Source organism: Thunnus maccoyii, chromosome 16 (genome assembly GCF_910596095.1).
Source record: "Thunnus maccoyii chromosome 16, fThuMac1.1, whole genome shotgun sequence".
NCBI classification, from domain to species: domain Eukaryota; kingdom Metazoa; phylum Chordata; class Actinopteri; order Scombriformes; family Scombridae; genus Thunnus; species Thunnus maccoyii.
Genome location: NC_056548.1, coordinates 823,088 through 836,814, shown reverse-complemented (window position 1 = coordinate 836,814; position 13,727 = coordinate 823,088). Strand labels below are relative to the sequence as shown.

Genomic DNA, 13,727 nt, shown 5'->3' with positions numbered 1-13,727 from the left:
AAGAACCTCACCTGCTTTCACTTTCAGCACAGCTGTCGTTTCCGTCTTGTGCAGATAAACTTGTTGTGCATTTTATAATCACAATGTAAACAAGTTGCACAATGATGCAAAAACCAGAAGTTAGTGTGATTTATCACCAGTAGATGTTCCTACATGAACCATCAGCAGCCTGATCATCTTTAACACTTCATTTATCATTTGTTTGCTGCTTAATCAGAGTAACAGATTAATTAAACACCAAGTTACTTAAATTGATTTTGACTTAATTAAAACTACGGAGCTGTGAGTCCTGTCTGTCGCTGGTCAGTGATTGGCCGATTCAGACCAGGTGTTGCTCACTGTAGCTAACGTTCGTCCGTCGCTCCATCTTTATCTTTATCTTTATCTTTATCTTTATCTTTTACTGCCGGGCTGAAATGCTGCAGCAGAGTCACGTAAACACTTGAGCTTGATGTAGCATCTGTAGCATCGCAGCTAACGTGCTGCTCTCTTCTGTTTGGAGATGCTAGTTTAGTGTTAGCGTTAGCCTCAGTTAGCCTGTGTTAATAAAGCAGACGGTTGCAAACACGCTGCAGCTGATCAGCTGATCTCCTCCTCAGACGGCAGCGTTACAGGTTGTTTTACAGTTCATGTTGTCAACAAACACACCTGTAACTTACCTACAGTATATTCTGACTGTTGCACACGTCTGTTGCTCCTCAACATCGTCTGTTGTTGTTGTTTTTGTGTGGTCAGGTATCTGTATGGCTTCGAGGAATACTGCCGCTCCGCCTCCATCACCTTCAGGACCATCCACCACAACAACCCCCGCCCCCCAACCACACCAGCCAATCAGAAGACAGCGGGGGCGGAGCTCAAAGAGTCCCCCTCCCCGTCAGTGAAGGCGGAGCCTGACGATGACGACAAGGGAGAGGAGGCGGAGTCGGAGAGCGAGAGTGAGAAGGAGGAGGTGAAGGAGAGACAGTCGTCCCCGAGGGTGAGACACTGAAACACTGAGACACCCGTCTGTCTCTCCCGTCTGTCTCTCCGTCTCTCTCTCCTGTCTGTCTCTACCGTCTGTCTCCCCGTCTGTCTCTCCCGTCTGTCTCCCGTCTGTCTCCCCGTCTGTCTCTCCGTCTCTCTCTCCTGTCTGTCTCTACCGTCTGTCTCCCCGTCTGTCTCTCCCGTCTGTCTCCCGTCTGTCTCCCCGTCTGTCTCTCCCGTCTGTCTCCCGTCTGTCTCTCCCGTCTGTCTCCCGTCTGTCTCTCCCGTCTGTCTCTCTCCCGTCTGTCTCTCCCGTCTGTCTCTCTCCCGTCTGTCTCTCTCCCGTCTGTCTCTCTCCCGTCTGTCTCTCCCGTCTGTCTCTCCCGTCTGTCTCTCCATCTGTCTCCCGTCTGTCTCCCCGTCTGTCTCTCCCGTCTGTCTCTCCCGTCTGTCTCCCGTCTGTCTCCCGTCTGTCTCTCCCGTCTGTCTCTCCCGTCTGTCTCCCGTCTGTCTCTCCCGTCTGTCTCTCCATCTGTCTCCCGTCTGTCTCCCGTCTGTCTCTCCCGTCTGTCTCTCCCGTCTGTCTCCCGTCTGTCTCTCCCGTCTGTCTCTCCATCTGTCTCCCGTCTGTCTCCCGTCTGTCTCTCCCGTCTGTCTCTCCCGTCTGTCTCCCGTCTGTCTCTCCCGTCTGTCTCTCCCGTCTGTCTCCCGTCTGTCTCCCGTCTGTCTCTCCCGTCTGTCTCTCCCGTCTGTCTCCCGTCTGTCTCTCCCGTCTGTCTCCCGTCTGTCTCTACCGTCTGTCTCTCCCGTCTGTCTCTCCCGTCTGTCTCTCCCGTCTGTCTCCCGTCTGTCTCTCCCGTCTGTCTCTCCCGTCTGTCTCCCGTCTGTCTCTCCCGTCTGTCTCTACCGTCTGTCTCTCCCGTCTGTCTCTACCGTCTGTCTCTCCCGTCTGTCTCTCCCGTCTGTCTCCCGTCTGTCTCTCCCGTCTGTCTCTACCGTCTGTCTCTACCGTCTGTCTCTCCCGTCTGTCTCCCCGTCTGTCTCTCTCTCTCTTGTCAGTCTTGCTGTTTGCAGATACCTGACTGATCAATAACTGACCTGCTTTCTGCTGTTTGCAACAACACATTCAGAGGAAATGTGATTCTGCACAGTCGACGTTTTTATCAACGTAATGATGAAACCGACGTGTTTAATTATCAATATTTGCTCCTGACGACTAGAGCGTAGCCGGAGTCCCTTCATACAGTCAGACACTTCAATTTATTCTCGATTGTTTATTATTTAGAGGAAGAAATAATAAAATAAAAACGTCTTTAAACCTTGTTGAAGAGTCTGTAGATCAGCTGGAGAACTTCTGTCCACAATAAAAACACAAAACACCAGTGAAGAAGAACCAGTTTACTGCGGTTGCTTTGTGCTTTTCATTATTCCAACGTGTCTCCTCGCTTCCTGCGCTCTCGTCTCCTCCCAGCGAGGATGCGAGGAGGAGACACGACGACGTTCCCGCCGCCGCCGACGCAGGACGCAGGACGCAGGACGCAGGACGCAGGACGCACCTCAACTGTCCAAAAGTAGCCTGACAGTTTAAAATTCATGCCGTTAATTAACACTTTAAACTGTTACTTAATAATTGACACATAGTGATAACTGGAAGCTGATAACTGCTTTCATTTTTATTATTTCTTATTTGATTATTGATGTTTAGCAGCGTCTGGATGTTACAGATGAGACACAAATAGACCAATCAGCTGCAGCTGCAGGATGTTTAAATAAAATGTTTAGTTTCGTCTTCCTGAAGGAGGCGAGACGCACCGAAACAGTAGAAGAAGAAGAAGAAAGAACTTATGATTGATTCAGTAAATTTTATTTTATGAATAAATATGATCAGCTGCTGCTGCTGCTTTCATTCCTGATCATCAGCTGTTTACTGTCCCGTCAGATCAGCTGACCAATCAGTAACCAATCAGTGAACACACTGGATCAAAAGGGGGCGTCGCCGTCCGCTAAGACACTTCCATGTAGGATACACCTGCGGCTCCTCACTCTGAGCTCCTCCAGGAGCATTTACATCACTGGAACATCCTCCGTGATGGAGGAGGAGGAGAGAGAGGACGTGTTTCCACGGCGACGTCATGACGTTTAGTTTACTGCAGCAGAGAAAGGTTGTAGATAACGACGCTGTCAGAGTAGACGATAAAGAGAACAACACTGACATGAAGCTGTCCACTGTTGTTGTTGTTGTTGTTGTTGTTGTTGTTGTGTTTCTTCTTCTTCTTCTTCTTCTTCCAATGAAACGCTGCTGCCACCGTCTGTCCTGTCAGCGATATGACGGCGTCTCTAAAAAACTCTGTTTCAGTCTGAACGCAGGAAAAACACGGAGAGAAGACGCTTTCACTAATTTATCCGACTTAGTGTTGACGTGGTCTGACTCTTCCTGCGTGTGTGTGTGCGTGTGCGTGTGCGTGCGTGTGTGTGTGTGTGTGTGTGTGCGTGTGTGTGTGTGCGTGTGTGTGCGTGTGTGTGCGTGTGTGTGCGTGTGTGTGTGCGTGTGTGTGCGTGTTGCAGGGGAGGAGGAGGTGCGCTGGCAGTCAGGTGAGGCCAGAGAGAGAGCCGCCCTCCAGACCAGAGAAGAGAGGAGGAGGAGGAGGAGGAGGAGGAGAGAACAGCGAGGAGCAGAGGGAGGTGAGGAGACGCAGCAACAGAAGACTGGACGACTCAGAGAGAGGCTCTGAGGAAGAGGAGGAGGATGACGACGATGAAGAGGACGAGGAGGGCGAGAGGAGGAGAGTAGACAGGTGAGTCGGCGACAAACACGCTAACGCTGAGACCCGACTCAGGTAGTCTGTGTGAGAAATTAAACTGTGTGTGTGTGTGTGTCAGGAGTGATGATGAGGAGGACGGGGACTCCGTGGCGGGGACGAAGGTCCGGGTGAAGTACGGCAAAGGAAAGACTCAGAAGATCTACGAAGCTCACATCAAGAAGACGGACAACGACAACGGAGAGCAGTTCTACCTGGTGCACTACTACGGCTGGAACGTCAGGTGACCATCGCTCTGTGTGTGTGGCGTTACCGCGGTGATGCAGCGCAGGCGGAGTCTGTACTGACCAGGTGTGTCTGATCCACAGGTACGACGAGTGGGTGAAGGCCGACCGGATCATCTGGCCGGTGGAGAAAGGAACGAAGAAGAGACAGAGGAAGAAGGTGAAGGTGAGACAAACTGCTTCCTGTGAGCTCAGCGAGGTCACGTCGTTATCAATGAATCCGCCCATCATTCTCTCCGTTAATCGATTAATTGATTAATAAAATAGTTGGCGGTTAAATTTCTGTCGTTCGACTAATCGATTAACGGACTAATAGTTGCAGCTCTGGTCATGTGATCCTGTGATGTCACTTCCTCTTTGGCTGTCCGACCAGAGCCTGATGAGCTTCTCCGTCCAATCAGCTGCAGGGAGACAGAGGAGGAGGGGGCGGGGCTCGTTTTACTTGATGGTGGATGTCGTGATTCAACATGTGTTGAATGATTTTTAAACCCAGAATCGCCATAGCAACCATCCCAAACACACTACAAATCACCCAGGCAACTGCTGCGTAAACCATAGCAACCGCCTGGCGACACCTTCAAGCTAACCTGAGGGTCGCGACATCCCAAAATAAATAAAACAAGATGATAAAAGTGAAAACAAAAGAAAGAAAATGTTTGTTTTGTTGTTGTTTATTTCTTTTGAAATGCTGGAAACTGTTGTTGTTAAAGTTCAGTTGTTGCTGTGCGGTGACGCCTTTAAGACTGTTGTTGTTGTTGTTGCGTTCAAGGACGCTCTGACATCTGATCTCTGCTGAACAGAAACCCTTTTTTTAATGCAATAAATGACCTCACGGTCCTCGTGTCCTCAGCAGAACAAAGACAAGGAGGAGGCGGAGAAAGACGACGAGAAGGCGTCGATGGCGGCGGCGGTGGCGAAGCCTCCGGGAGCGAAGCGGGGACGTCCTCAGATCAGGACCCCGCCCACCAGCTCGGCCGGCCGCAGCGTCTCCAACACGCCGAGCAGCGAGGGGCGGTCCAACGGCAAGAGCAGCAAGATGGAGACGCCGACCAACATGGCCAACGGAGACAGTAAGACACAGCTGCGTGATTCCAGCGGGTCACGAAAGCCTCGTAGGAAGCTCCGCCCTGCCGCCACGGCAGCTGTAGACAGTAACGTTAACTCTGCAGGGTTATTGTGTGAACGTTTGAGGGTTCCAGGTTGTTAAAAGTGAGAATCAGCTGCTGTTTGTTGGACTAAAGGAGACATCAGATGATGTGTTTTATAGACCAGCTGATTAATTGATGAGCTCTAAATTCATGTAGTTGTAAATACTTGTAGACCTTACTGTCTCTGATGTCATGACTGTGTAAATTAAAAAGCTCAGGTAGCGTGTTTACGTGCAGCAGAGAGAAGAGACGTGTTTTAGAGTCATACGTGAAACGACAGAACGTTTAGAGATCAGAGTCCAAAGAAAAGTCTTTAAACTGTCCAACCAACAGTCCAAAACTCAGAGAAGTTCAGAAACAGTGAAGCTGAGCTGAAACCAGAGACGTAACTGAAAAGATGAACTGGTTATTGTGGTTATTGTGGATTGTTGGTGATGCTGAGTGAGTTTACAGTAACTTACTGTGACCGTCATAAACATGTATGACAGCGTCAGAGAGCTTCTTCCCGTTTAGTACAGTCTTTATATTTCTCTGTGTGGTTTCTCACAGCTGCTCTGTGTCAGACCAGTTGGTCTCAGCTTGTGTGTAAACCAGCTGCTGAGTCGTCAGGTTCGTTGTGGTTGGAGAGTAAAGCAGCCTGATGTTTGCTTCGGTGTCTACTGTCACTACTGTCCTCCTCGTTTTTATTGAATAGTTCAGTTTGCTGACGGGTCGAGCTGTGAGTTTTAAAGACGCCCTCTGCTGGATCACAAGACAAACAGCCTGTTGCATTTACAGACTGTAAAATATATATTCCAACAGGTCATTACAGCTGGAATATTTCATTTTCCTCACATGCTAATGAAAGTTCAAATTTCAGATAAGATTCTGTTGATCCTCCTGTTGGGAGAAATTCACTATGACACAAGAGAAGGAAGTTAACATCACAGAAAGCAAGATAGGAACAATAAGACACAATCAAATAGATCAGTGTGTATGTGCTGCTTCTAAAATATACATACAGTGCCCCCCCCCGCCAGCACACACTCACACACTCACTCACACACACTCACACACACTCACACACACACGCAGTCTCACACACACACACACACACACTCACACACACACTCACACTCAGACACACACTCACGCACTCACGCACTCACACACACACTCACACACTCACACACTCACACACTCACACTCACACACACACACACACACACACACACACACACACACACTCACACACACACACTCACACTCACACACACTCACACACTCACTCACTCACTCACACACTCACACACTCACTCACACACTCACACACACACACACACACACACACTCACACACTCACTCACACACTCACTCACACACTCACACTCACACACACACTCACACACTCACACACTCACTCACTCACTCACACACTCACTCACACACTCACACACTCACTCACACACTCACACTCACACACACACACACACTCACACTCTCACACTCACACTCACACACACACACTCACACTCGCACACACACACACACACACACACACTCACACTCTCACACTCACACACACACACACACACACACACTCACACTCACACTCTCACACTCACACTCACACTCACACACACACACTCACACTCACACTCACACACTCACTCACACGCACTCACACAGTATCTGTAACGTTAAACTGAGAGGTTTAATGTATCAGTCAGTGGAGGAAGGAGGTGCTCTCTCTCTCCTCTGTCACTGTCAGGACAGGTGTGTGTGTGTGTCCTCCTCCTGTCTGACCTCTGACCTGTCGTCCTCTCTGCAGACACTCCTCGGAGGAGAACCAGGAGGACGTCCGGCATGTACGACTCGGACCGAGCGTCTAACGGTAAGAACCAATCAGCTGCTAGTTAGAACCGATCTGTTATTGATCCAGTTTAATCACCAATAACTGACCGATCCTCTGCTTCCTGTCCCCCGCAGAGGATTCTGGGAACTCATCAGAGGACAGTGAATCAGAAGACCCGCCTGACAAAAAACCGTCACCGTGGCGAGGAAGGACTGAAGCCCCGCCCAGCCAGGAGGAGGAGGTGAAGGAGGAGGAAGAGGAGGAGGAGGAAGAGGAGGAGCAGAGTGAGGTCATTAATGTCACACCGCCTCTTAACAACAACAACAACAACACTGTCGCCTCGGCAACAATAGGTCAGCCTCCTGCCCCCGCCACACCGCCATGTCCCAGCACACCTCAGGAGAAAGCTGACAAAGCCTTGAGCCAATCAGAGAAGAGGGAGGCTGAGCAGGGGGAGGAGCCTGCGGAAGAAGCCGCCATGTTGCCCGTCGACCTGGACAAGGAGAACAAGATGTCTCCGGTTCAAGAGCGAGTCCAGAAGACGCCGTCTGTCCCGGAGAAACCACACAAACAGGAAATACTGGTCAAGACGTCTCCCAGCAGGACGTCTCCTCTTCCTGACAAGATCAACAAAACGTCTCCCGGCGCCTCAGACAAACACAAAATGTCTCCCGTCCCTGAGAAGCAGCCGGAGGCGTCCTCGCCGCTGCCCGACGCCGCCGAGGACGACGACAGCAGGTCCACTCCTCTGTCTTCCCCCAGGGTCAAAGGTCGCAGGGCCAACCTGAGGGAGGTGGGCTCTGAAACTCCTCCCAGAATCCCCGTGTGCACCCCGAGCCCTGCGCCTGCCCCCGCCCCCGCCGTCGCGAGCAGCCCCTCCCACCCGACAGCGCTGTCGTCTCCTCCTCGCAGCGTCCTTAAGAGACAAGACGAGCCCATGGTGGTCCTTCACTGCCTCCCCACCCAGCGTCTCGCCGCCGACTCCGACACAGACTCCGCCTCTGAGGAGGAGGAGGGGGAGGAGGGGGTGGGGCTACCGGAAGACCAGGGCGGAGCAGCGCTCAAACGTAAGGCGGCGGAGCAGAGAGCGCCAGACAAGAAACTCCGCCCTGACAGGAGGCCAGAGGAGGTCAAACCCGCCTCACCTAAGATGGCGGCTGGTGCGTCACCCAAGCCCCTCCCGTCCCCGCTGCAGCGGGCGGAGCCAGAGAGGAGGAGCGACGCGGTGGTGAAAGCAGAGGAGACGCCGAAGGAGGCGTCAGAGGAGCGTCTGAAGGAGCCAGAGGTGCATGATGGAACGCCCCCCCAGGCTCCGGAGGCCCCGGGCCCCGCCCCCTCCGAGGAGCCACAGATGGGCCCCGAGGCGCTGGTCTGCCACGAGGTGGACCTGGACGACCCGGACGAGAAGGAGAAGCCGACCGCCGCCGCCGCCGCGGAGCACCTCCTGCTGATGATGAGGGAGCAGCCGGCTCCGCTGCCTCACCTCCTCCTCCCCTCCCCCCACCCCCCCCTCCTCCCCCAGCAGCAGGTCAGACCCTTCCTCCCGGCCGCCGCCGCCCCTCCCTGCCCCGAGGAGCTCCGCCCCACCAGGAGCTCCGGCGAGGAGCGAGGAGGTGGCAGCGGGGAGCCGGAGGGAGACGCAGACTCCAGCCCCGGGTTTGATGGCAGCACCTCCTCCTCCTCCGCCTCCCTGCTGTCGCTGCAGAAGAACAAGGACCGAGGTGAGACGGCGCCACAGACATCCACGGTCATGTGACTCTGACATCACACGACGCGATTACTTATTGATTCAGTAAAAACTAAATGATGAAATATGAAGTTTATAGATGTGAAAATAAATGATTTCAGTAGAAGAAGAAAGACTGTGTGTGTGAAGCTGGTCCGGCTGACGGCTCTGTGCAGGTAGTGAGTAACCTGTGTGACCTTTGACCCCGCAGGTCAGAAGAGGGTGATGGACTGTAACTCCAGCCCGTCGGCCAAGAAACCGAAACGCAACCAGAAACGACCAAACACACCTGGGAAGGTGGAGAAGAACGGAGCAGGTGAGTGTGATGATGATGATGATGATGATGATTTAAGTTTCAATTTTAAAATATGTTTTTTAAGATAATTTATAAACATGTAATAAGTGAGAATAAAATAATATGAATAAAGGATCATTTCATTTATTTATTTTAAGTGATTTTTCTCTGAGTTGTGACGTCTGGTTGATGATGTCATTCAAATGAAATAGTGTAGAATAAATTTAAGGTTTTGTTAAAGTAAACTAGAGTGTAGATTAACCCCCCCCTCAACCCCCCCCCCCCCCCCCCCCCCACAGGTCACAGCAGCGACAGCGAGGATCAGTCTCGTCTGTCTCTGTCCAAGTCTCAGAAGTCTCGCTGTCCTGGTCTCTCGTCTCCGTCTTCGCACAGCAAAGACAAACAGAACTTCCCCTCGCCGCAACGCACATACAAGTGGACCTTCCAGCTCGGTAACGCACACATTTACACACATTTACACACATTTACACACATTTACACACATTTATACACATTTACACACATTTACACACATTTACACACACATTTACACACATTTACACACATTTACACACATTTACACATTTACACACATTTACACACATTTACACACACATTTACACACATTTACACACATTTATACACATTTATACACATTTACACACATTTACACATTTACACACATTTACACACATTTACACACACATTTACACACATTTACACACATTTACACACATTTACACACATTTATACACATTTACACATTTACACACATTTACACACATTTACACACATTTACACACATTTACACATTTACACACATTTACACACATTTATACATTTACACACATTTATACACATTTATACACATTTATACACATTTATACACATTTACACACATTTATACACATTTATACACATTTACACACATTTACACATTTATACACATTTATACACATTTACACACATTTACACACATTTACACACATTTATACACATTTATACACATTTACACACATTTACACACATTTACACACATTTACACATTTATACACATTTATACACATTTACACACATTTACACACATTTATACACATTTACACACATTTACACACATTTATACACATTTACACACATTTACACACATTTATACACATTTATACACATTTACACATTTATACACATTTATACACATTTATACACATTTATACACATTTACACACATTTACACACATTTACACACATTTACACACATTTACACATTTACACACATTTACACACATTTACACACATTTATACACATTTACACACATTTACACACATTTACACATTTATACACATTTATACACATTTACACACATTTACACACATTTACACATTTATACACATTTACACACATTTACACACATTTACACACATTTATACACATTTATACACATTTACACACTTTTACACACATTTATACACATTTACACACATTTATACACATTTACACACATACACACATTTACACTCATTTATACACATTTACACTCATTTATACACATTTACACACATTTATACACATTTACACATTTATATACATTTACACACATTTATACATTTACACACATTAACACACATTTACACACATTTACACATTTATACACATTTATACATTTACACACATTTACACATTTATACACATTTACACACATTTATACACATTTACACATTTATACACATTTATACATTTACACACATTTACACACATTTATACACATTTACACACATTTACACACATTTACACACATTTACACACATTTATACACATTTATACACATTTACACACATTTGCACACATTTATGTGTAAAACTCGCCGCTAAGACTCCAACAGTCATCTTCATTATCGATTAATATGCTGATTTATTTTTCTCAATGAATATTTTCATATCAAATATAATAAAATAAGTTAATAATAAAGAGTAAAAGAAGTTACACAATTTAATCGATTATCAGCATAATTGCTGATTAATTTTCTATTGATCATTCCAGCTGTGTTTATTGTGTTGTGACTTTCTTCTGTGTGCAGATACACAGGTTGTGATTCAGGCTGTGAGCTTACAGTCGATATTCTGATGCAGACTCAGCATCAGGCTCGTCTAACTGTTATCTTCCTCCTCCTCTTCCTCCTCCTCCTCCTCCTCCTCAGATGAGTTGGACAGCATGTCGAGCACAGAGAGGATCTCCTTCCTGCAGGAGAAGCTGCAGGAGATCAGGAAGTACTACATGACGCTGAAGTCAGAGGTCGCCTCCATCGACAGACGCAGAAAGAGACTAAAAAAGAAGGAGAGAGAAGGTAGGAGCAGCACGGCATGCTGGGAGATCGTTTTATTATCCAGTCTAGTCAGCTGCCCTTCTCTCTATCAAATCTTAATCAAACGATTATTTTCATTATGGATTAATCTGTCAGTATCTTCCTTTTTAAAGTAAATAATCAATTAAATCTTCACGCGTCTTATTTTGTCTCAACAGTTAAAAAAAACTAAAGATTCAGTTTAAAATGATAAAACAGTAAATCCTCATGTTGGAGAAACTGGAAAATCAAATATGAATAATTTTTACTTAGAAAACGACCTGAAGTCTAAATGAATTATGAAAAAAGTTTTTGATTAATGTTCTGATTGATTAATCAATCAATCTAGATTCTACGTTTCATCTAATCAAACTGGTTTCTCTAAGAACATCAGACGTTCGTCTCACGTAGTCTAGAACCTTTATCTGACACTTTTTATACTAAAAAGCAAGAATTGATACATGTTTTAATATGTAGACTCATCAGCTGTTACGTACAGTTAGCGTTAGCTCGTTCATAATGATTCGCTGTTAGCATAACGAGCTGCGTAGCTGTGGACGAGGTGACGATGTTTATATTCTGCTTGTTCAGCAGTTGTTTGATAAATTATTTGTACCGTCTGTTGCATAACGAGTCCATTTCATTCTCTCTCAGTACCGACAGTACTGACTTAATAAATTTTGCGTTGCTTGTTTTTTTTTTAATACTAAAAGTTCAGCTTTGGTTCAAACTGTGAGTTGAGGTTCTGTACTCGTCCGTCAGCTGATGTTCAAACTTGTTTTATGTTTGTTGGAGCTTCAGTTTGTCCTCTGTTACCTTTTTCTTTTCACTTCGAGGTGAAACGTTGCCTTCAAAGTGTCACTTTATGCTGATGACATGTTGTTATTCACATCTGATCCTGAATTAGCTTCCAGACTTCCTGGGCTTCAAAAAAAATTAACTTTTGTGAAATTAGCACATCAAATGAGCACTTCAGATCTGTTTATTGGATGAGAACTCAGATGTCCAGCGAAGTCTGTAGAAACAATGTGTTGCAAGTGATTTTCACCATCTGAATCCTTGAGAAGGAGAAAAGTCAAACAAGTAAAAAGTGGTGAATGTCTCTTTTGTTTCCGTCTCTCAGTGTCCAACACGACGGCGTCCACCTCGTCGGGCTCCTCAGACACCGGTATGAGTCCGTCCTCGGCCTCGCCCACTCAGAACACAGTGGCTGTGGAGTGCAGGTGATGACACGCCCACCCAGGCCCCGCCCACTCCCATGCCTCTTCATTCTGCTCGGCCACGCCCCCTCACACACCCACCCCCCCCCTCTCCGTCACGGACTCCGCCCACTCAGCCACCTCTGAGGGCATGATGGGAGAAAAAGAAAAATAAAGTCTGAACTCTGACGGGAAACATGGCCGTGTGCGTGTGTGAGGAGGAGGGGGAGGGGACGCTTCCACCTGACCTTAGCCCCGCCCCTCACTTCACCTATGGACTGACTTCCTGTTTGAGGAGACAAATGTAACCGATTTAATGAGAGCGTCTGTCCAGCCGCCACAGAGCACTTCTTCTCTTTTCCTTCCTTCCTTCCTTCCTTCTTTCCTCCGGTGCGTCCTCAGTTCTGTCGCTCAGCGTCTCAAAAAGAAAAATAATGTGATCATTTTTGGGGTTGTCGGGGGTCAAAGGTCACATGTTTCCTGCTGGTCCGAACACTGGAGAAGTAGAAAGAGGAAACAGATTTCCTGAAGCAGCACAGGTCATTGTGCAACTTTTTTTTTTTTTTTTTTTTTTTTTAGTTCAACTCAAAACTTGTTAAGAAAACAGAAAAAGTTAAAAAAAAAAAAAAAAAGACTTCCTGCTGTGAGTGTTTTTGGTCTTTTATACGGAATCAGAGCGTTTATTTTGGTTAAAAACAAAACAAAAAAACATCCAAAAAAGTTTCTGACGTCACAGCGGGAGACAAGATGAAATATTTGTAGAGATCAACCTTTTTTTTTGTTTTTGTGTAAAAATAATTAAAATGAAGCTTCGCAGCTCGTTAAATATTTATTCATTTAGTGTACATGCAAGATTTTTTTTTTTGTGTGCGTTTTGGGTTTGTATGGAAGCTCACATCTGCCAGGAAAATAAAGTAGATAATTGTCAGAAATAATTCAAAATTCATATCTAAATTTTGACTTAGTTATTTTTTGATTTAAACAAAAATTTTGTCAACAATTAAATAAAAATTATGTCATAATTTTGATTTAAGTAAATTGAAATATTAAAATTAAAAATATTTTGATTTGGTATCTCGTTATTGTGACTCTTAAATCTGATTTATAATCTCATAATTGTGGCTCAGTAAATCTAAAAAGTCACATTTTTCCCTCCATATGTTGAAATTGACCTTTTTAATCT

The 13,727-nt window shown here is 46.4% G+C and overlaps 1 protein-coding gene across 4 annotated transcripts in view; it reads left to right on the top strand.

Moving 5' to 3' along the window:
* The window catches only part of arid4a (AT rich interactive domain 4A (RBP1-like)), a 24,712-nt gene extending 11,578 nt beyond the window's left edge, over window positions 1-13,134 (top strand). For 3 of the 4 annotated variants that reach the window (XM_042389046.1, XM_042389047.1, XM_042389048.1), the window contains exons 15-25: window positions 736-976; window positions 3,529-3,758; window positions 3,844-4,005; window positions 4,091-4,172; window positions 4,857-5,076; window positions 6,965-7,027; window positions 7,123-8,709; window positions 8,926-9,030; window positions 9,309-9,461; window positions 11,202-11,348; window positions 12,469-13,134. In XM_042389046.1, the coding sequence (XP_042244980.1) occupies window positions 736-976; window positions 3,529-3,758; window positions 3,844-4,005; window positions 4,091-4,172; window positions 4,857-5,076; window positions 6,965-7,027; window positions 7,123-8,709; window positions 8,926-9,030; window positions 9,309-9,461; window positions 11,202-11,348; window positions 12,469-12,572 (3,094 nt within the window). In that variant the 3' untranslated portion in view covers window positions 12,573-13,134. The remainder of the gene's footprint in view (window positions 1-735; window positions 977-3,528; window positions 3,759-3,843; window positions 4,006-4,090; window positions 4,173-4,856; window positions 5,077-6,964; window positions 7,028-7,122; window positions 8,710-8,925; window positions 9,031-9,308; window positions 9,462-11,201; window positions 11,349-12,468) is intronic. The other variant, XM_042389049.1, reaches the window with a different exon arrangement.
* The last annotated feature ends 593 nt before the right edge of the window (window positions 13,135-13,727 follow it).